Source organism: Bos indicus x Bos taurus, chromosome 3 (genome assembly GCF_003369695.1).
Source record: "Bos indicus x Bos taurus breed Angus x Brahman F1 hybrid chromosome 3, Bos_hybrid_MaternalHap_v2.0, whole genome shotgun sequence".
Taxonomy (NCBI): domain Eukaryota; kingdom Metazoa; phylum Chordata; class Mammalia; order Artiodactyla; family Bovidae; genus Bos; species Bos indicus x Bos taurus.
Genome location: NC_040078.1, coordinates 44,759,785 through 44,784,549, shown reverse-complemented (window position 1 = coordinate 44,784,549; position 24,765 = coordinate 44,759,785). Strand labels below are relative to the sequence as shown.

Sequence of the window (24,765 nt, the reverse complement as noted above, 5' to 3'; positions counted from 1 at the left end):
ACTGAAGAAGTGATGCTAATTAGGTCAAGTCATTCCTGTGTCAGAGGGAAAAGAATACGAGGACTGGCGGAAGCAGGCAGTGGCTTCCGGATCTTCTGTCCAGACACATGACACCATCCACAGATTCACTGGGATGGGGAACAATTTTGCTTTCATAAGGAGGCACTGAAAGTTACCTGGCAATTGACCAGGAGATATATCCCTTTCACAGAAAGACAAGAGATCATTGGGAACAATCATGCCATCTCCACAAAGGTTTTGTGGCAAATCTAGTGTAAATGGCATGTTGAACCTTTCTGAATAAGGAAAGCTAATTTTTTTCTATAGCGTATTAAATACAAGCAAGACAGTTTTCCACTAGATAAGAAATTACTCAACCATAATTGAGATGAATGGAAAGACATTAGTCATGATTAATAACCTGCAATTGGTTAATGCTCATGAATAATCTGAGGAAGATCATACAGACCCTTAACAACCTCTAGCTGTGCAACTGGCGCCTTACTTTGGATTTCAGGTGCAGCGTTCATTTATCGTGGAGTTCTCCATTCCCTTCTTTTCAAGACCTATCAGATGAAAATGTGAATACTTCAAATTCTGCCACAGTAAATGTCAATATAAGTTTTGTTGGTTATACCTTCATCAAAGCCTCTGTTCTACCTGTTTGCCTCCTTTCTGGTCCCTCAGCATCCTGAGTGCTTTCCTGCTGTAGGCATTATTGGTTTCCTGGACCGGAATCCACTTTCCTCGGTGTATTTCATGGCTGACTCCTTCTCACTTCACTTCTTTAAAGACACCTTCCCTGATAGCTCTCTCAAAAGCATTCCTTTCACTCCTTGCCTTAAACACTCCAGCAAATCACTCTACTTTCTCCAGAATTTACTCTTTCTTTGTATCTGGACTTATCTTATTTTTCTGTAGTTTTATTTGTTTATTATCTGTTACCCTCTCTGCTAATTACAGTGTAAGCTTCATGAGAGAAGGCATCATGGCAGCCAGTCTTGACCACTATAGAATCCCCAGCCCAGCGCTTAACACATTGTTGACATTCAATGAACCTTTGTTAAATGAAATAAAATTGCTATGCTAGGTGCTTTTTGTGTGTGCATATGGGTAGTGGCAGCCGAATCTTGGCTCTTCCAGTTAAGAAATAAGTGATTATCCCTATACTACAAACTGGGCTTGCCAGGTGGCACTAGTGGTAAAGAACCTGCCGCCAATACAGGAGACCTTGGAGACTCAGGTTCGATCCCTGGGTAGGGAAGATCTCCTGGAGGAGGGCATGGCAACCCACTCCAGTTTTCTTGCCTGGAGAATCCCATGGACAGAGGAGCCTGGAGATCTACAGTCCATGGGGTTGCACAGAGTCATATGTGACTGAAGCAACTGAGCACACAAAATCCATTTTAGCCAACTAGTGTACTTCTTGGGAATCATTTTTTATTATATCCCTGAGTTGGGTGTGCAGTGTTATCTCCCCATGGGACATATTTTCAACCTCTTTGGGAGTTCTGATTAGTATAATTGCTTTTTCTTGGCTTGCTCTGCTTCCAGTTAGTCATCACAGGAATCTACAATAGTAGAACAATAGTAGATTAGTAGTAGTAATAGTTGGCTGATACTATGTTTCATATATGTATCCATTACCACAGACTTATTTTAAAACAAATTTAGTAGACTTATCATTTATGGATTTGACATTTATGGCTTTAAATGTCTTTTACGTGGAATGATGTGACAGATCTCGAAGCCATACATATAAATGCATCTATGATTTGAAGGACACAATGGCAGATTCTCAACGGTCTTTCAGTCTTCATGTTTTACTTATTTTTTTCTTTCTTTTTTACTTGTCCTTGTTTCATATGTAGTAATCATTACTGAGGTGATAAAAATATTATTTTGTGAGTATATTTGTATACATATCCAAGTGTTAAGAAAAAATCCCTAAAAGTTATGCAGATGCTAAAAATCTGAAACTTATTTTGACTTCTATGTACCAACCAAAGGGCTTCCCAGGTGGTGCTAGTGGTAAAGAACCTGTTTGCAAATGCAGGAGACCTAAGAGATGTGGGTTCAATCCCTGGGTTGTATGGCTGTTTTCAAGAAAAAAATCTCACTAAAATTTTTTGGTGTGTCCGCTATGCAGTGGGCTTCACAGGTGGCGCAGTGGTAAAAAATCTGCCTACCAATGCAGGAAACGCAAAAGACACAGGTATGATCCCTGGGTTGGGAAGACCCCTTGGGGTAGACAATGGCAACCCATTCCAGTATTCTTGCCTGGAGAATTCCATGGATAGAGGAGCCTGGCAGTCTACAGTCCATGGGGTCTCAAAGAGTCAAACATGACTGAAGCAACTTAGCATATGTGCACCAAAAGTGAAGAGGATTTAATTTTTAGTTTTAAGTTTCATGAGAAAATTGTGGAAAGAAAATTAGTGGACTGTTTTCAATAATCAAGAATATATCCTTATCCTATTTGAACTGCCTTTTATAAAACTTTAAAAATTATTTTTAATATAGAATATTTTCATGTATACAAAAGAATGTGTATATATACATATGTATCCATATTACATCTATCACTATAGGTAATATAACTATTGATATAGTAATATCTATAACTATATGATATCTACAGGGGCAAACAATCTGTGTGGCCAAATCTGGTCTGCATTTTGTTCGCAAATAAAGGTTATTGGCATGTAACCACACCCATTGATTTACATATTGTCTGTGACTACTTTCACAGTGTAGTGCCCAAGGTAAGTAATTATCACAGAGACCAGATGGCCTGTAAGACCCAAATTTATTATCTGGCCCTTTATGGAAAATATTTGCAGACTCTTAGTAATAGAATAATAATATTGCATCCACCACTAGCTTAGGAAATAAAGCATAACCTCAAATTTTGGTACAAATATGCCTTAGAGATATTGCAGGTTCCGTTTGAGACCGTCACAATAAAGCCAATATTGCCATGAAATGAGTCACCCAGTTTTCATTTTTTTCAGTGCATATGACAGTTATGTTTATGCTGCAGTCAGTTACGTGTGCAAAAAATATGCATACCTTAATTTAAAAATACTTTATTGCTAAAAATTATGTTAACCCTAATCTAAGTTTTCAATGAACCATAATCCTTTTACTGCTTAAGGGGCCTGCCTCAGTTTTGGTGGCTGCTTACTGATCAGAGTAGTGGTTGCTGACAGTTGGGGTGACTATGGCAATTTCTTAAAATAGACAACCGAATGAGGTTTGCCACATCAATTGACTCCTCCTTTCACAAATGATGTCTCTGTAGCATGCAATCCTGTTTGGTAGCATTTTACTCATAGAAGAACTTCTTTCAATGCTGGAGTCAGTCCTTTCAAACCCTGCCTCTGGTTTATCACTAAGTGTATCGATTTATGTAATAGTCTAAATCCTTTGTTGTCATTTCAACAGTCTTCTCAGCATTTTCACCAGGAGTAGATTCCATCTGAGGAAACCACTTCTTTGCTTATCCATAAGAAACAACTTCTCATCTACTCATGTTTAATCATGGCATTGTAGCATTTCAGTTACATCTTTAGGCTCCATTTCTAATTCCAGTTTTCTATCTGTATATACCACATTTTCAATTATTTCCTCCACTGAAGTCTTGAACCTCTCAAAGTCATCCATGAGGATTGGAATTAACCTTTTCCAAATTCTGTGAATGTTTATGTTTTCACTGCTTCTCATGAATCACAGATGTTCCTAGTGGCATCTAGAATGGTGAAATTGTTCCAGAAGGCTTTCACTTTCCTTTGCCCAGATCCATCAGAGAAATCCCTGTCTATGGCAGCTATCGCCTTGTGAAATGTAGACTTCAGTACTGAATGTGCTTCAGTACATGTGCTTCAGTAATGTACTTCAGTAATAAGTCTGAAAATAAGTCTTGGAAGTCTTTAATCTATGACCTGAATAATGGATGTTGTATTGGTAAGAATGAAAACATTAATCTCCTTACACATCTTCATCAGAGCTCTTGGGTGTCCAGGTGCATTGTCAATGAGCAGTAATATTTTGAAAAGAACTTTTTTTTCTGAGCAGTAGGTCTCAACAGTGGGCTTACAATATTCAGTAAACCATGTTGTAAACAGATTGGCTCTCATTTAGGCTTTGTGGTTCCATTTATAGAGCATGTGCATACTCAGTTGCTTCAGTCGTGACTCTTTGTGACCCCATGGACTGTATGTAGCCCACCAGGCTCCTCTGCCCATGGGATTCTCCAGGCAAGAATACTGGAGTGGGTTGCCATGCCCTTCTCCAGGGGCTCTTCCCGACCCAAGAATTGAACCCTTGTCTCCTGTGTCTCTTGCATTGCAGGCAGATTCTTTACCACTGAGCTACTGGGAAAAACCTCTTTTATAGAGCATAGGCAGAATCAATTTAGCATCATTCTTAAGGTCCCTAAGCTATTCAGAATAGTAAACGAGCATTGACCCTCAACTTAAAGTTACCACCGGCATTAGCCGCTAAGAAGCGCTTTAAAGCCAGACATTGACTTCTCTGCTCTAGCTATGAAAGTCTTAGATGGCATCTTCTTCCAATAGAAGGCTGTTTCATCTTCATTGAAAATCTGTTGTTTAGTGTTGCCACCTTCATTAATGAACTTAGCTAGGTCTTCTGGATAGTTTGCTGCAGCTTCTACTTTAGCAAGTTGATGCTTCACCCTGTATTTTTATGTTACAGAGATGGCTTCTTTTCTTAAAGCTCATAAACCAGCCTCTGCTAACTTCATACTTTTCTTCTTCAGCTTCCTCACCTCTTTCAGCCTTCATGGAATTAAAGAGAGTTGAGGCCTTGTTCTGGATTAGTTTTTGGCTGAAGAGAATGTTGTGGCTGGATGTTCTATCCAGATCTCTAATATTTTCTCCATATCAGTCATAAGGCTGTTTCACATTCTTATCATCTATGTGTTCACTAAAGTAGCCCTTTAAATTTCCTTCAAGAACTTTTTCTTTGCATTCACAACGTGGCTAACTGGCACAGGAGACCTAGCTTTCAGTCTATCTTGATTTTCAGCACGCTTTCCTCACTAAGCTTGATTATTCCTGGTTTTTTATTTAAATTGAGTCTTGAGTCTCTTCCTTTCACTTGAAAAGGACTAATGGCTTTTGGCACTGAGTTGTGTCCGACTCTTCGTGACCCCATGGACTGTTGCCCTCCAGACTTCTCCGTCCATGGGATTTCCCAGGTAAGAATACTGGACTGGGTTGCTATTTCCTTCTCCAGGGGATTTTCCTGACCCTGGGATCGAATACGGGATTGAACCCACATTTCCTGCTTGTAGGCAGATTCTTTACTGCTGAGCCATCAGGGAAGCCCATGGTAGGATTATTACTTGACCTGTTTCAGTATTGAATCTCGGAATAGGGAGGCTCAAGGTGAGGGAGAGAAATGGGGGGGGCAACCAGAGGGTGGAGCAGTTAGAATGGAAACTTTTATCAAGTTCATATCTTATATGGACGTGGTTTGTGGCTTCCCGAAACAATTAAAATAAGAGATCACTGATCACAGATTACCATAACATATAGTAATAATGAAAACATTTGAAATAGAATTGCAGGAATTACCCAAATGTGACACAGAGGCATGAAGTGAGCAAATGCTGTTGGGAAAAATGGTACGTATAGACTTGTTCAATGCAGACTTGCCAAAACCCTTCAATTTGTGAAAAACATGGTATCTGTGAGGTACAGTAAAATGAAGCTGGATAAAATGAGGCATACCTGCATTCTCTGTGTGGACCTCCCAAGATGCTCTCTCTCTCTTGCTTAAAAGAATATAATAATTTGGGTTTTGTTTTTTTCATTCATTTGGTTTTCATAAAAGTGATGGTCCTAAATGAAGAATGGTTTGACGTATGATATTTAGACTTCACAGTGCAAAAGTGTTACACATTCAGTAAAAACCATACTGTGAATTTTGATCTATTCTTGGGTAGTAGTAGATAAGCTTTCCTGGAGCTGGGTAGCAGCAGCAAGCCACAGCTCCCAGCCAGCCACACCATCACGAGTGGAAACAACCATACACTTACAAACATTCTGTGCCTGGACAGACATTCTGTTTTTCTTTTTCAGGCAACATTCAATAAAGTACATGAGATACTCAATACTGTAAGATTCAGTTCAGTTCAGTTGCTCAGTCTCGTCTGACTTTTTGAGACCCCATGGACTACAGGACACCAGGCTTCCCTGTTCATCACCAACTCCAGAGCTTACTCAGACTCATGTCCATTGAGTCGGTGATGCCATCCAACCATCTCATCCTCTGTCATCCCCTTCTCTTCCTGGCTTCAATCTTTCCCAGCATATGGGTCTTTTCCAGTGATTCAGTTCTTTGCATCAGGTGGCCAAAGTAATGGAGTTTCAGCTTCAGCATCAGTCCTTCCAATGACTATTCAGGACTGATTCCTTTAGGATTGACTGGTTTTATCTCCTTGCAGTCCAAGGGGCTCTCGAGAGTCTTCTCCAGCACCACAGTTTAGAAGCATCAGTTCTTTGGCGCTCAGCTTTCTTTATAGTCCAACTCTCAAATCCATACATGACTGCTGAAAAAACCATAGCTTTGACTAGATAGACCTTTGTTGGCAAAGTAATGTCTCTGCTTTTTAATATGCTGTCTAGGTTGGTCATAACTTTTCTTCCAAGGAGCAAGCATCTTTTAATTTCATGGCTGCAGTCGCCGTCTGCAGTGATTTTAGAGCCCCCAAAAATAAAGTCTCTCACTGTTTCCATTATTTCCCCATATATTTGCTGTGAAGTGATGGGACCAGATGCCATGATCTTACTTTTCTGAATGTTGAGTTTTAAGCCAACTTTTTCACTCTCCTCTTTCACTTTCATCAAGATTGGATTTGTATTAGATGATTTTGCCCAACTGTAGACTAATGTAAATGTTCCGATCATATTTAAGATAGGCTAGGATAAGCTGTCCAGAGAAGGCAATGGTATCCCACTCCAGTACTCTTGCCTGGAGAATCCCATGGATGGAGGAGCCTGGTAGGCTGCAGTCTATGGGGTCGCTAAGAGTTGGACATGACTGAGTGACTTCCCTTTCACTTTTCACTTTCATACATTGGAGAAGGAAATGGCAACCCACTCCAGTGTTCTTGCCTGGAGAATCCCAGGGATGGGTGAGCCTGGTGGGCTGCCGTCTATGGGGTCACCCAGAGTCGGACACGACTGAAGTGACTTAGCAGCAGCAGCAGGATAAGCTGTCATGTTCAGGAGGTTAGGTTTATTAAATACTTTTTGAATTACAGTATTTTCAATTTTCAGTGGGTTTATAGGGATGTAACCCCACTGTAACAGGAAGATCTGTGTATGTATTTGAAGCAATATCTGTTGAAGATTTTTCTGAATTTTGATATTGTATGTTTAGGACTTTAAAAAATGATGTTGCCCTGTGTGAATTCTTCTCTTATTTGCTTTTCCCCCTAATATTTAGCTCATAATTTATCTTATATTTATCAATGGCCTTATATGAAGTTGTAGTTGATTTCCTATTTTCTTTAAAAGATTTCTTTTATTTATTTGGCTGGATTGGGTCTCAGTTATGGCAACGGGATCTTTGTTGCATCATATAGGTTCTTTCATTGTGGAGCAAGGATTCTCTAGTTGTGGTGCATGGGATCTTAGTTTGCTAACCAAGGACTGAACCCATGTACCCTGAATTGCAAGGCAGATTCTTAACCCCTGGACTACCAGGGAAGTCCCTGTGGTTGGTTTTCATTGCTGTGTAGTATACGTAACCTTGTGTGCGTGTACCACAATTTATCTATCTATTCTGGGCTGCTCTGAATGTTTTTGTAGTGCCTTAGGTTGTATCTACTACATGACAATGTTTTGACCATAGAAATTGTTGTATTCTTGTTTTAGATTTCTATTTAATTTCATGGGAAACTGAAAAAGTGAATTCCGTGATAATGCCCAGTACATATGACTTACTGGCTATTGTTGTTGCTGTTGCCCCCAGTTGTGTCCGACTCTTTGCGACCCCATGGACTGTAGCTTTCCAGGCCTCCTTGTCCTTCACCATCTCCCTGAGTTTGCCCAAGTTCATGTTCACTGCATCCGTGACACCATCCAGCCATCTTATCCTCTGATGCCCTGTTCTCCTTCTGCCCTCAATCTTTCCCAGTGTCAGAGACTTTTCCAGAATCCTGTGTTCGCATCAGTTCAGTTCAGTTCAGTCGTTCAGTCATGTCCGACTCTGCGACTCCATGAATTGCAGCGCGCCAGGCCTCCCTGTCCATCACCAACTCACAGAGTTCACCCAAACTCATGTCCATTGAGTCAGTGATGCCATCCAGCCATCTCATCCTCTGTCGTCCCCTTCTCCTCCTGTCCCCAATCCCTCCCAGCATCAGAGTCTTTTCCAGTGAGTCAACTCTTTGCATGAGGTGGCCAAAGTATTGGAGTTTCAACGTCAGCATCAGTTCTTCCAAAGAAATCCCAGGGCTGATCTCCATTAGAATGGACTGGTTGGATCTCCTTGCAGTCCAAGGGACTCTCAAGAGTCTTCTCCAACACCACAGTTCAAAAGCATCAATTCTTCGGCACTCAGCTCTCTTCACAGTCCAACTTTCACATCCATACTTGACCACTGGAAAAACCATAGCCTTAACTAGATGGACGTTTGTTGGTAATGTCTCTGCTTTTCAGTATGCTATCTAGGTTGGTCATAACTTTCCTTCCAAGGAGTAAGCGTCTTTTAATTTCATGGCTGCAATCACCATCTGCAGTGATTTTGGAGCCCCAAAAATAAAGTCTGACACTGTTGCCACTGTTTCCCCATCTATTTGCCATAAAGTGATGGGACTGGATGCCATGATCTTCGTTTTCTGAATGTTGAGCTTTAAGCCAACTTTTTCACTCTCCTCTTTCACTTTCAAGAGGCTTTTTAGTTCCTCTTCATTTTCTGCCATAAGGGTGGTGTCATCTGCATATGTGAGGTTACTGATATTTCTCCTGGCAATCTTGATTCCAGCTTGTACTTCTTCCAGCCCAGCATTTCTCATGGTGTACTCTGCATATAAGTTAAATAAGCAGGGTGACAATATACAGCCTTGACATACTCCTTTTCCTGTTTGAAACCAGTCTGTTGTTCCATGTCCAGTTCTAACTGTTGCCTCCTGACCTGCATATAGGTGTCTCAAGAGGCCGGTCAGGTGGTCTGGTTGGTATTCCCATCTCTTTCAGAATTTTCCACAGTTTATTGTGATCCACACAGTCAAAGGCTTTGGAATAGTCAATAAAGCAGAAATTCAGATAACCAAAATACTGGAGCTTCAGCTTCAGCATCAGCATCGGTCCTTTCAGTGAATATTCAGGGTTGATCTCCCTTAAGATCAGCCTACTGGCAGTTAGGTGGTGGTCAAATGCTGTCTCCTCTACTTATTAAAATAGCAGTTAGAGTTTGAACAAGTGATTTAACCTGGTTCCTCATTTGAAAACAGGTAAATTAGCAGCTACTCAGTAGTATTATTACCTAGTTTACAAAAGGGGAAGAAGTAGAACATATTCTACAGGGTCATGGTAATATTTGCATAATTCACATAAAGCCTTCAAGCAGACAGTGTCTATATACATCACATTTATTTGTCTCTTTTTATCCTCTTCTTAATCATCTGAAATCCAAGATGAAATATGACGTCTCTGAGGTTACAAAGGAGAAAACTGAATCTCAGAAAAGTAACATGACTTCACCTGGTTCACACGGCTAGTGTATGTCTGAACTTCAATAAACAATCTGCCTACAATACAGGAGACTGAGGTTTGAGCCCTGGATCAGGAAGATCCCCTGAAGACCTGAAGAGGAAATGGCATCCCACTCCAGTTTTCTTGCTTGAAGAATCTACAGGCAGAGGAGCCTGGTGGGCTACAGTCTGTGCCATCACAAAGAGTCGGACACAGCTGAGTGACTAACACCTTGACTGCCTAACCTTTTGCTTTTACCACTTTTCTTTTTGTCCAGAGGGGAAAATTTTATCAAATAAAATTATTTGTGACATTTCTATGGTTAATCTCTAACTTTATAGTGCAAAACCCCTGAAAAAGCCCAAGTATATTCAAGGCAACACTGTTAGAAAATAGAAAAAAAAAAAGGGTAAATAAATTATGTTATATGCATACAAGAGTATATATACTGCATCACACTGGAAATTATGTCAAACAAGATTATTGAGTGTTGTATGCCCCTTTATAGAACCCGACACAGGCTGGCTTTTCCCCCAATCACATTTTCAACAGTGTTCCACAGAAGGCCTTTCTAATTTTTATTATTATTATAAGCAGGCAGATTGGAAGGAGTTGTAAACCAAAACACAGCTGGTAAGTCTAAATTTAGGCCCATCAAGATGAGTGTCCCTCATAACAACATGGTTTCTCAAACTCCTTCCATGGTAAGTTGCATTTTACCAGATGTCTCTTGGTGTACGTGTTTCTTGTACATCAGCAATTTTATTTGCATGGCCTTTTCATGCCAGTATTCTGATTTATCACACTTCTCACATTGATTTTTTCCCCCCTCTGCTTGTAAAAAGAAAATAGCTGTTTGTGCACAGATGGTGGATGCAATTTAGTATTATCAGAGTAATTCATGTTATATTTATGAGATGTTCTGGAGTCGAGTCTTAGGGAGGGATGTTAAGGAAGGGCACTTCTCAGAGAGGTCATATCTTACCTTTCAACCTGTTTCTTACGGAGTTTATCTCCTGAGCACCCAAATATTGGCAGGCCGTTGTTTGTTTTAAATTTCAGCTGTGTATTTTATTTATTTCAGTAGTAGAACTTTGGAACCATCAAATAGCATTAAAGGAGGGAGGCAAAAGCATTTTTCAGAAATTATTGAAGTTGATTGTTAACTGGTTAAAAAAAATGAATGGATCAAAGATTGAATGTTTTAATTATAATTCCTTCCTTCCTTTCTACCCTTACTTTCTTCTCTACATATTTATTCTGTGCCATTCTGTATACAGAAGTGCTCATTTGCTAGGGCTGCCATGGTGAAATACCACAGACTAAGTGTCTGAAATAAACAAATTAATTTTCTCACAGTTCTGGAAGCTAGAAGTCTGAAATGAAGGTGTCAGCAGGGTTGGTTCCTTCTGAATGTGTGAGGGAAGGATCTCTTCCTGCCTCTCCACTTGGCTGGTAGATGGCTGTCTTCTCCCTGTGTCTCATAACATGCATGTCTTTGTCCAAATTCCCCCCTTTTTGTAAAGATCCCAGTCATATTGCATTAGGACGCACTTCAGTGACCTCATTTTAACTTAATTTCCTTTGTGAAGCTCCTATCCCCCAAAAAGGTCACATTTTGAGGTGACAGGGTTCGGAGTTCAACATATCAATTTTGGGAGGACATGGTTCAACCCACAGCAGATACTTACAATAAAACAAAAGTAACAACAAGGAAAACTTACCCTTATTTCATAAGTGAGTTTGTCAATAAATTGCAGCATGATGCTGCTGCTGCTAAGTCGCTTCAGTTGTGTCCGACTCTGTGCGACCCCATAGACAGCAGCCGACCAGGCTCCCCCGTCCCTGGGATTCTCCAGGCAAGAACACTGGAGTGGGTTCCCATTTCTTTCTCCAATGCATGAAAGTGAAAAGTGAAAGTGAAGTCGCTCAGTCGTGTCTGACTCCTAGAGACCCCATGGACTGCGGCCTACCAGGCTCCTCCGTCCATGGGATTTTCCAGGCTAGCACAGTGCTAATGTCCATTTATTTTGGGAAAGTCATCTACATGGTTTTTCTTATAGTGAATGTGCTAATTTGGAATCAGAATAAAAGACAGTGCCATCTTGGTTGTTTCCATGTCTTAGCTATTGTAAACAATGCTGCCACGAATATTAGGGTGCATGTGTCTGTTTGAATTATGGTTTTCTCAGGGCATATGCCCATTAGTGAGATTTTTGGGTCATATGGTAATTCTCTTTCAGTTTTTTAAGGAATCTCCATACTGTTCTCCATAGCAGCTGTGTCAATTTACATTCCCACCAACGGTACAAGAGGGTTCCCTTTTCTCCACATCCCTTTGTAGATTTTTTTAATGGTGGCCGTTCTGACTGATGTGAGGTGATACCTCATTGTAGTTTTTGTTTGCATTTCTCTAATCATGAGTGATGTTGAGCATCTTTTCCTGTGTTTGTTGGCCATGTGTATGTCTTCTTTAGAGAATTGTCTGTTTAGGTCTTCCACCCATTTTTTGAGCTCTGTGACAACCTAGAGAGGTGGGTGGTGGGAGGGCAGTTCAGGAGGGAGGGCATATAAGTGTACCTGGGGCTGATTTCATGTTGATGTATGGCAGAGACCAACATGATACTGTAAAGCAGTTATCCTCCAAAGGAGGTGGGGGACCTATCAAAAAAGAGAGAGACTTCCTGCAACAATGTGGCTTCCTTCTCTATTGTGCATATTCAGATTTTCGCCTGAAACCATCCCTAGATGTTTTGGTGTATGCCTCAGTGTGTGTCTGTGTGCTCACTATGCTCGCTATAAGTATTCAGTGTTGTTTAAGAAGGTTAAGCATGCAAATAATTTCCCCTCTGCTTTAATCTCTTGAAAGGAAAAAAAAAAAAAATGAAAAGATGTATTTTCACTGTCTGAAATATCATAAGATAATGGACATATAACCAAATACAAAGAATGAACAAATGTATAAATGAAGTTGAGGGCAGGGGAAGGAAGAGAGAGAACTAGAGAAGAAAGAGGCATGCATTATCGTGGAGGTGAGACCTTTGGAAAGAACAAATTTTAACGATCCATTTCTCCTGAAAAGCATCAACCACAAAAGGTTAAATGGAGTTCTTTTTGGTTAATTACTTCTTTGGATCTTCTCAAACACTTATTTTCTTCACTTATTCATGTCCAAATGTAAATCTTTTAAGTATCGTCAGTGTATTTTCTTTTCCTTTTTCTTTGAAGTGAATATAAAACTCTTTGAATAGTCAGTTTTATTGAGGTTTTAAGAATGTTTCTGAGTGATTCATAGTAATTTAAATCTTTCTACTGAAATCTTGGAGGTTGCTAAATTTCAGCCTGTAATTTTCTTCCTTTGCTAGATATTGAAGCATATTTTTATGACACCACACTACACTCATTGGAATTGTGAGCCTTTGTAAATTCATGCAGATCTTTCCCACTGTACAAAAGGATGCATTTTAAGCAGAAGAAATAGAATGCTAAATTATGTAGTAGGTAAAAGAAGTGGGTTGTGGTAAGTCAAAAGGGTGACTACAAAGAATGCCAGAGCACGTGGTTGCATGCACTGTCAGTGAAATTTAATGCACATTTGCCCATCAAATTAAAATTTGTCAGCTTAGAAAACTATTATTTATATGAAATGAACATTGAGAGAGATTTTTGTACTTGCTGATTGCATGTTTATTTGGAACCTCTAAATTCTGTTGTAATAACTGCTTAGAATTCCATTGTGTTAGCATCCCATAATTTTGACAATCCCATTTTCTTGTGATTCTGGGCATATTTTTAAATTTCCTTTTGAACTATACAACTTTGATGAGTTCAGAAAAAAAATCAAGCAATCAAATGTGTAATCCAAGGTCTTCTGCCAAAATGGCCCTAGATACTCTTTTAACTTATTACAATGGTTCTTACTGTTTATGAACACATTAGATAGTGTTGACTCTAAACAATTAAAAATCTTTCTACAAAATAATACACATTTATTTTACAATATTTGTAAACACAGAAACTCAGACAGGAAAATATTAAACTCAAGAGGAATCCTGACACTTGAAATAACTTCTGTTAACTTTTTGGTATAATTTCCAAGTTCATGAGCACATGCATATTATGAGTCGCTCTTTGTTACTTTTTCTCTCATACCCTCTGAACCCCCTCTGTCATAAACACACAAGCACACATACATGCATTAGAATCTAGTTAAATACAAATTTTAGAAGCTGCTGTTTTCTCTTAGTAACACACTATGAACCTTTTCCCAAGTTTCTATATATTCTTCTAATACATTAATCACTTTACTGTATTCTATTATATGGATAGACTTTATTGTATTCTGTCATAGGGATATACTGTAGTTTATCTCACTGAACTTTTGTTGCAAGACATTTATCTCCATGTTTTTTGCGTGTCTGATCAACCCAACTGTGATTTGTTTTCTATTCCTAGGTCTAAATCATGCCTAACATGCATATATTTTCTAACATTTATATCTTATATTATAAATACCAGTCTTCTCTTAAAGGAACCAGAGCTCTTTCGATAAATGTCTGATTCCATGACTGGGGGCAGGGAAAATAAGTATAAGGTAAATCTGAAATATCTTTGATATGCCTGAAAATAAAGTGCTCAAGGGGTAATGAAGATTTCATCAAAAACATACAGATGCCAGTTTTAAGGAACTCCTACTAGGCAAGTTTTGGACACTTAGAACATCAAAATGAATTATATTAATGAATTATAACCCATTGAGTAAAATAGGTTATACTATACTTATAATTAATTGGCTAAATTAATACTCTTTATTCTCCTTAGTAGGAAATCTACTGATAATATCAAAATTGAAAAATTAGGAAAAGAGTATATGTGTTATTTTGAAGTAAAGAATGTAACAAGAAACAAATATAGCTAAGAGTTCTGAATTTACTTCTAAGGAGTATGAACTGATAATACGAATACCAGAACATGGGATGCTGCATTTTTATTTTTAATTTGTTTCATTTTATTTTAAGCCTTATTGAATAACTTGACTTTTGAAAACTATGAATATATTTTTTAATTTTGAAATAATTTCAGACTTGAAGTCTTGCAAGAATGCCACAAAGAATCTAGGTCTGCTGGTTATTTACCATTTCACAACATTTGCTTTCTGCCTCTCTGTAAATTGAGTAAATTGGAAACATATTTCTCATAATTAAATCTCTGTGTATTTTTGAAAACAAGGACACTCTCCTACATAATTACAGTGTAAGTATCTTACTCAGGAAATTAACATTGACATAATACTATTAATATATTCTAATCCACAGACCCTTTCAAAATTTTCCAGTTGTACCAAACATATCTCTTAGAGAGAAAAAAAACAAATGTTCTCAAAGGTTCTCCTCCTTTGGTACAGAATCCAGTCTAGGATCATGTGTTGCGTGGTGGTTGTCTCTTAGATGGTTGTCAGCAGTCTGGAATGGTTCGTTTTTTTTTCCATCATGGTATTAGCATGTCTCCTCGTCTCAGACATACTAATGTTTTTCTTCTTATTATCTTAATTTAACTATATCACCATTTTTAGTTAAATTTGGTATTAAGAGCAATTTATTTTTATTCACAGTCAAGGGATGTGATGACCTGTGATTACATTTTCATTCTTGTTCTTTTTGTTTTCCTTAGAGTTCATCATTCATTCATTTATTCATTTTTTTAAGGCCCTCCCTTTCTCCCTGTCTTGTTTTCTCTTCCTTTTCACTTTTTTTTGCATCAATCTTAATTCATTTACAAAGTCTAACATGGCACGCTTCCTTTCATTATGCTTAGAGGTATCAGATATTCTGTCAGTCTCCTTCCTTCCTTCTTTTCCTCTTTCTCTTTCCCTGCTTACTTTGCTCTTTCTCTTTCCTTTCTCCCTCTGTTATTATTTCCTCTTTATAACCTTGCCTCTCTGAAGTCTTTCAGCTCCTCTCTGTATAGGTTGTTCTCTAAGTCTGCTGCAAAACTGTCAACCTGGAACATTCTTCCACTGTCATCCCAGGAATTTCCTTTAATTCTCTTCTCTGTTGAATCTCCTGCTTTTAGATCCTATTTCTTCTTTCTTGGTATATGCCCTTATTTTGGAAAAGTGAAGTCCTCCAAAGAATGGATGCATGGGAAGTCAGATTTTGAAATCTTTCACACCTGAAATGGCTTTATTTTTCCTGTTTGAATTTCCTGTTTATTTTCCTTTCCTTGAATGACTGTTTATCTGGCTGTAAATAGTTCTAGGTAGAAAATACTTTCCTTTAAAAATTTTGAAGATACTAATTTATTATCATTTTGAGAAATCTGAAGGCATTCTGATTCCTGACATTCCTGTTGTATTTTGCCTGTTTATATTCTCTCTGGAATTTAGGCTTTCCTAAATTTTTTTCCTAAGCTTTTAGGAATTTAAAAACCTCTACGATTATGAAATGTCATGGTAATGGAAGCTTGTGGAAGCACTCCCCACCCCCACCATTGTCTTGTTCATTTTGAGGAGATCTGATAGACCCTGTCAATCTGGAAATATTTCTGTTTGGATTTACCTTCTTCATTTTCTGGAATTATTTTCAGTCAGGTTCTGTCTACCTGGATCCTTAAATTTTAAAAAATATCTTCTTTTCCTTCTCATATTCTTTTGGTCCAGCTTAGTTCCTGAGTTCTGTCTTTGGAACTTTCTGTTGAGTTTTTATCCTTTCATCATATTTCAGTTTTCATGAACCTCTTATATTTTTGGTGTCTCTGCTGTTCTCTGAATTCTTAAAAAATATAACACCTGTTTTCATTTATGAATTTGATTTCATTCTTATCTCTCATGCTTTCCTCTCTTGGTAAGCATTCTATTCTCTATTCTGTCTGCCTCTCATATTCTCTTTGTGAATCTTTCACCTCCGAGCCTTCCCACATGTTGAGATGTTTGGTGGTTCCTGCACCAGGTAATGAAAAGCCACGTTGACAGTCAGTGTTTTGCCAGGAAGGGGCTTCCCTGTAGGATTAGTATGCAGAGGCTTGGCTGATTCCCCAGGGCACTGCAGCTGTCAGTGTTTTCTTGGAATGGTCAGCTCAGAGAGGAAATCTCCACTATTATGTGCACTTTTCCATCTTGCTGCCACTTTCTTGGGGTCAAATGATGGGAAAGGACAGGATATCTTTCCATCCAGTATGTAGGACTGTCCCTTGATATCTGTATTTTCATAGGGCCTGTCTCTCCCTCCACCCTACCTGGTGTCCTTGAATTCAGAGGCACTCCAGGAAATTTCCAGTTTTCTGCAAAGCTGGGAAAGAAAAGTCACCTGATTGCATGGGGTATGTGAGGGAATCTGAGGTACCAAATCTCTTTTGTTTTATGAGCTTTTCAACCAATCCCCTTATTTAGCTCTATCAGCTTTCTGAGTCTACAGGTTTCTGGAACCTCTGCCTCTCGCGTCTCTCTGTGAGCCTCTGTCTCTGTGTGCCTCCTTCTTCCCAGTTAACCATCCTGTCCTTGGTTTACTTTAGCTTTTTTTTTAGTGGTAGCTTTTCAGTTACCTCTCAACCATCAGAGTTTCAGTTTCCAAAAGATAGTTTACTTCATGCTTCAGTTCAGTTCAGTTCAGTTCAGTCGCTCAGTCGTGTCCGACTCTGTGACCCCATGAACCGCAGCACGCCAGGCCTCCCTGTCCATCACCAACTCCCGGACTCCACCCAAACCCATGTCCATTGAGTCAGTGATGCCATCCAACAATCTCATCCTCTGTTGTCCCCTTCTCCTCCTGCCCTCAATCTTTCCCAGCATCAGGGTCTTCTCCAGTGAGTCAGCTCTTCACATCAGGTGGCCAAAGTTTTGGAGTTTCAGCTTCAACATCAGTCCTTCCAATGAACACTCAGGACTGATCTCCTTGAGGATGGACTGGTTGGATCTCCTTGCAGTCCAAGGGACTCTCAAGAGTCTTCTCCAACACCACAGTTCAAAAGCATCAATTCTTCGGTGCTCAGCTTTCTTTATAGTCCAACTCTCACATCCATACCTGACCACTGGAAAACCATAGACTTGACTAGATGGACCTTTGTTGGCAAAGTAATGTCTCTGCTTTTTAATATGCTGTCTAGGTTGGTCATAACTTTCCTTCCAAGGAGTAAGCATCTTTTAATTTCATGGCTACAACATCTGCAGTGATTTTGGAGCCCAGAAAAATAAAGTCAGCCACTGTTTCCACATCTATTTGCCATGAAGTGACGGGGCTGGAAGCCATGATCTTAGTTTTCTGAATGTTGAGCTTTAAGCCAACTTTTTCAGTCTCCTCTTTCACTTACATCAAGAGGCTCTTTAGTTCTTCTTCACTTTATGCCATAAAGGTGGTGTCACCTGCATATCTGAGGTTATTGCTATTTCTCCTGGCAATCTTAATTCCAGCTTGTACTTCATCCAGCCCAGCATTTCAAATGATGTATTCTACATATAGGTTAAATAAGTAGGGTGACAATATACAGCCTTGACATACTCCTTTTCCTATTTGGAACCAGTCTGCTGTTCCATGTCCAGTTCTATCTGTTGCTTCCTGACCTGCATACAGATTTCTCAAGAGGCAGGTCAGGTGCTCTGCTATTGCCATCTCTTTCAGAATTTTCCACAGTTTGCTGTGATCCACACAGTCAAAGGCTTTGGCATAGTCAATACAGCAGAAATAGGTGTTTTTCTGGAACTCTCTTGCTTTTTTGATGATCCAGCAGATGTTGGCAATTTGATCTCTGGTTCCTCTGCCTTTTCTAAAACCAGCTTGAACATTTGGAAGTTCACGGTTCACATATTGCTGAAGCCTGGCTTGGAGAATTTTGAGCATTAATTTACTAGCATGTGAGATGAGTGCAGTTGTGTGGTAGTTTGAGCATTCTTTTTTAGCATTGCCTTTCTTTGGGATTGGAATGAAAACTGACCTCTTCCAGTCCTGTGGCCACTGCTGAGTTTTCCAAATTTGCTGGCATATTAAGTGCAGCACTTTCACAGGATCATCTTTCAGAATTTGAAGTAGCTCAACTGGAATTCCATCACCTCCACTAGCTTTGTTCATAGTGATGCTTGCTAATGCCCACTTGACTTTACATTCCAGGATGTCTAGCTCTAGGTGAGTGATCACACCATCATGATTATCTGGGTCATGGAGATCTTTTTTGTACAGTTCTTTTGTGTATTCTTGCCACCTCTTCTTAATATTTTCTGCTTCTGTTAGGTCCATACCATTTCTGTCCTTTATCGAGCCCATCTTTGCATGAAGTGTTCCCTTGGTATCTCTAATTTTCTTGAAGTGATCTCTAGTCTTTCCCATTCTATTGCTTTCCTGTATTACTTTGCATTGATCACTGAGGAAGGCTTTCTTATCTCTCCTTGGTATTCTTTGGAACTCTGCATTCAAATGGGTATATCTTTCCTTTTCTCCTTTGCTTTTCACTTCCCTTCTTTTCACAGCTATTTGTAAGGCCTCCTCAGACAGCCATTTTGTTTTTTTTGCATTTCTATTTTTGGGGGATGGTCTTGATCCCTGTCTCCTGTACAATGTCCATGAACCTCCGTCCATAGCTTATCAGGTATTTTGTCTATCAGATCTAGTCCCTTAAATCTGTTTCTCACTTCCACTTTATAGTCATAAGGGATTTGATTTAGGTCGTACTTTAATGGTCTAGTGGTTTTCTCCACTTTCTTCAAATTCAGTCTTAATTTGGCAATAAGAAGTTCATGATCTGAGCCACATTTAGCTCCCAGTCTTGTTTTGCTGACTGTATAGATCTTCTCCATCTTTGGCTGCAAATAATATAATCAATCTGATCCGTGTCGACCATCTGGTGATGTCCATGAGTAGAGTCTTCTCTTGTGTTGTTGGAGGAGGGTGTTTGCTATGACCAGTGCATTCACTTGGCAGAACTCTATTAGCCTTTGCCCTGCTTCATTCTGTACTCCGAGGCCAAGTTTGCCTGTACTCCAGGTGTTTCTTGACTTCCTACTTTTGCATTCCAGTCCTCTAAAATGAAAAGGACATCTTTTTAGGGTGTTAGATCTAGAAGGTCTTGTAGGTCTTCATAGAACTGTTCAACTTCAGCTTCTTCAGCGTTACTGGTCGGGGCATAGATTGGATTACTGTGATATTGAATGGTTTGCCTTGGAAAGGAACAGAGATCATTCTGTAATTTTTGAGATTGCATCCAAGTACTGCATTTCAGACTCTTTTGTTGACCATGATGGCTACTTCATGCTTAGCCTATTTTTTTTTACTTTGAGGGTTTGTACCTTTTTATGATTTTTGTCTTGTTTTTGTTTCTTTCTTTACTGTCATTTTTAAAGTGGGATTTTGTCATGAAACAGAAATAAGCATATATTTCCACATACTTTATTTAAGTAGGAGTCCAGTTATCCTTTTTGTTCTTAACATATATGATTAGTATTTGTATTGTCTAAGAAAAAGAGGGTTTCAACTCTTTTCCCCCCTAAACATTAATTTTGAATGTTTTATTCATAGGATGCCTCATTGATGGACATGAATTCCTTTAGCCCTCTGATGCCGACGTCCCCTTTATCAATGATAAACCAAGTCAAGTTTGAAGATGAGCCAGATTTGAAAGATCTTTTTATTACAGTGGATGAACCTGAAAGCCATGTTACTACAATTGAAACGTTTATTACTTATAGGATTATTACTAAGGTAAGTATTTAATGAACATTTTCTTGACTACAATTGCTTCTTTGAACTTTTGGAACTACTTTTTGTTCACTTTGATATTCACGTTAGAGAATTTTAGCAGAATTAAGTGCTGGTCTTTCAGCCATTTTGAATAAGACATTGCATCTTATCTATCCTTCACTTGTCCTATATGAATTTAGATTAACTTGAGTACCAGTCACTTGTATTTTAGCCATTGTGCTTCTTAAAATAAGAACATTTTAATGTTTTAGTTTAAAGATGATAAACATATCTGGGAAAGAAGTTTCGCTAATAGAGAAAACAACTGGTTCAAAACTTAATGCAGTATTCTGTATTCACATTTCTTCTGAAGATTACAAAAATGTTTTTTCATTTGTTTTCCAAATAAGAGCACATGGTGGGATTTCCCTGGTGGTCCAGTGGTTAAGAAACCACCTTCCAGTGCAGAGGGACATGGGTTCAATCCCTGGTCAGGGAACTAGGATCCCACATGTGGTGGGGGCACCTAGGCCCATGCTCTGCAACTAGAGAGCCGGTGCACCACAGCAAAGACCCAGCAAGGTCAAAAAAAAAAAAAGCAAATGGTTATTTTATCTCTTTATCTTCTGTATGAGATGCTTTTAGTTGTTTAGTGATGCAAAGGCAGAACAGATCTGGAATCCAAGTCTCCTTAATCCTCAGACAAGGCTCTGTAAAATGACGGCTTACACTAACAAAAGAGCCAAATAGTATAATCCTTTTTACGATGATAATCTTTGTGTAACAGCAGCCTTTAAGAATTCTGTTCATAACATTTTGTTTGTGAAATCTCACTCTCTGGAAGTGCATCCCTTTTGTAGCTGAAAATCTTTTGGACTCTCCACATACAAGCACTTCCTTCAGTACGGCCTGCTAATTATGTTGCACTAAGATCTGTGTATCTCAGCTCTTCACTCAGATTCTTAAAATCCTCCCTTGGCTCCTCATTTCCTACAGAACAAGGTGCAGACTCCTTTGTATGACATTCAGAGCCCCTCTCAGTCTGGAGCCAGCCTACTGTACACGACTTGCCTCTTACTGCCTACTTTTAATACTCCTGCTCTTCACTCGCATAGAACTGCCTCTTTTATCTGAATATTCTAGGGTATTTCTTGCTCTCATAACTTTGCATATGCTGCTTCTTCTGTCTGGTGTGCCCTTCCCACTTTCAGACAGAAAACTACTGTTTATTTTTCAAGATGCAATTCGAAACGATGCTCACCTCCTCTGCTCCCACAAGCTAAAAATCCTCTTTCTACTGTTTGCTCACACTGTTCTAACTGAACTCCTAAAGAAAATGAGATATGACAGTGCAGCAAAGAAATTAAAAGCCTATGCTTAATCCTTCTAAGCCTCAGGTTATTTTTTAATCTTTAAAACTGAACTGAAAATAGGACCTGGTTTTGTACAGTTGCTGTAAGAATTAATTTAGGATGGGTAATCAATGTAAAACACTTACCAGGGTGCCTGACATATGATAAGTATTCAGTATCTGCTACCTACCTGTGTGTGTGTCAGTAACTACGTGTGTTTTTTATTTATTCCCACTGAGTCTGTGAGCTTCTAAAGGTAGGTAATTGTATCTTAAATTATCCATAATTCTGAACACAATCCTTGGGATATAGCTCCTAAGTCATTTAACCTTTCGGTGAGTGGGTGAGTGAAGAAGTTTATAGTGTCAGAGTCCTGTCAAAGGCTGCAGAGCAAAACAGCATGAAGTAGAATCTTTGTTGTTCCCTTTCCTTGCTATTTAATTAACCTCTGTGTGCTTGGTTTCCTCATTTGTAAATAAGATAATAATACTAACCTAATAGGATCTTTGTGAATATTCCGTGTGTTAATACAGACACACTGCTAAGAACAGAACCATATTTCTCCTGTTACTGCTATTATAATCATAATCATCCATTTTCATTATCCTTTCCAGCAAAGATTTTGTGACTGAATTATTTTCCCCTCATTTATTTCTTTCAGTAAGACACTTTATAAGCCATCCTATGGATTTCATTCTGATCATAGACACACAACTCTTATGAGTTATCTGTATTGCATCATGCTTTAAATGTGCTGCTGTTATAGTAATAATAGTAGTAGTGATAGTGATAATATTATAGTGTGTTAAACTAACTTTTATTGTGGGACTATTTTGTGCCAGGCAGTGTTCTAACCACTTGATACATAATAATATTAACTCATTTGAAGCTTATAGCAATCCTAGATCTTGTGATTTACCCCCATTTTGTGGGTGAGGACACTGAAACTTAAAACTTGCCAAAGGTTACACAACATAGTCATTAGCTGAGCTTTCAATCTAGACAGTTTATTTTTACACTATATAGAGAGCTTCCCTGGTGGCTCAACAGTAAAGAATCCGACTGTAGTGCAGAAAATGCAGGCTCAGTCCCTGGGGCAGGAAGATCCCCTGAAGGGGGAAATGGCAACCCACTCCAGTATTCTTGCCTGGGAAATCCCGTGGACAGAGGAGCTTGACAGGCTGCAGTCCACAGGGTCGCAAAGAGTCAGACATGACTTAATGACTAAACAACAGTAACAACAAAACTATATATTTTCATTATACTTTTGTGCATCCATACGTGATTGTGGCAGACTATCTTTCAGCTTACCTGTTATAAAGTATGTACCTTTGTTTTATATTTGGCTACTTTTACTGCATCTAGTGGCCACAGGACTGGAAGGGGTCAGTGTTCATTCCAATCCCAAAGAAAGGCAATGCCAAAGAATGCTCAAACTATTGCACAACAGCACTCATCTCACATGCTAGTAAATTAATGCTCAAAATTCTCCAAGCCAGGCTTCAGCAATATGTGAACCGTGAACTTCCAAATGTTCAGGCTGGTTTTAGAAAAGGCAGAGGAACCAGAGATCAAATTGCCAACATCTGCTGGATCATCAAAAAAGCAAGAGAGTTCCAGAAAAACACCTATTTCTGCTGTATTGACTATGCCAAAGCCTTTGACTGTGTGGATCACAGCAAACTGTGGAAAATTCTGAAAGAGATGGGAATACCAGACCACCTGACCTGCCTCTTGAGAAATCTGTATGCAGGTCAGGAAGCAACAGATAGAACTGGACATGGAACAACAGACTGGTTCCAAATAGGAAAAGGAGTATGTCAAGGCTGTATATTGTCACCCTGCTTATTTAACTTCTATGTGGAGTACATCATGAGAAATGCTGGGCTGGAAGAAGCACAAGCGGGAATGAAGATTTCCAGGAGAAATATCAATAACCTCAGATATGCAGATGACACGATCCTTATGGAATAAGGTGAAGAAGAACTAAAGAGCCTCTTGATGAAAGTGAAAGAGGAGAGTGAAAAAGTTGGCTTAAAGTTCAACATTCAGAAAACGAAGATCATGGCATCTGGTCCCATCACTTCACGGCAAATAGATGGGGAAACAATGGAAGCAGTGTCAGACTTTATATTCTTGGGCTCCAAAATTACTGCAGATGGTGACTGCAGCCATGAAATTAAAAGACACTTACTCCGTGAAATAAAAACTATGACCAACCTAGACAGCATATTAAAAAGCAGAGACATTACTTTGTCAACAGAGGTCCATCTAGTCAAGGCTATGGTTTTTCCAGTGGTCATGTATGGATGTGAGAGTTGGACTGTAAAGAAAGCTGAGCACTGAAGAATTGATGCTTTTGAATTGTGGTGTTGGAGAAGACTCTTGAGAGTCCCTTGGACTGCAAGGCGATCCAACCAGTCCATCCTCAAGGAGATCAGTCCTGAGGGTTCATTGGAAGGACTGATGTTGAAGCTGAAACTCCAATACTTTGGTCACCTGATGAGAAGAGCTGACTCATCTGAAAAGACCCTGATGCTGGGAAAGATTGAAGGTGGGAGGAGAAGGGGACTACAGAGGATGAGATGGCTGGATGGCATCACCAACTCAATGGACATGAGTTTGTGTAAACTCCGAGAGTGGCTGATGGACAGGGGGGCCTGGCGTGCTGCAGTTCATGGGGTCGCAAAGAGTTGGACACGATTGAGCGACTGAACTGAACTGAACTGAGTATATAAACCGTACCTATATATATTAAAATATGTATTACAGATACAAAAATATAAACTTTTAGTAGATGTATATCACATTAGCAAACACAGTCTTTTCTTTGTTATTACTTAGTATCATTTATTTACTGATATATTTAATAAAGTTCTATTGAGTGCCAGTATGTTCAGGCACCATGTTGTATGTTGAGACTATGCCAGCGATTGAGACAGACCCTCTGCCTTCATGGAGTTTTCAGTATGGGGGCGCGGGGTGTTGATGATGGATATTAAACAATTGTATGTCTTATTG

At 39.1% G+C, this 24,765-nt stretch overlaps 1 protein-coding gene across 2 annotated transcripts in view; it reads left to right on the top strand.

The window, feature by feature from the left end:
* Positions 1 to 24,765, top strand: part of SNX7 (sorting nexin 7) — a 118,691-nt gene that overhangs the window by 20,997 nt on the left and 72,929 nt on the right. For both annotated transcript variants that reach the window (XM_027536428.1, XM_027536429.1), the window contains exon 2: positions 20,231 to 20,413. In XM_027536428.1, coding sequence (XP_027392229.1) covers positions 20,231 to 20,413 — 183 coding nt within the window. The remainder of the gene's footprint in view (positions 1 to 20,230; positions 20,414 to 24,765) is intronic.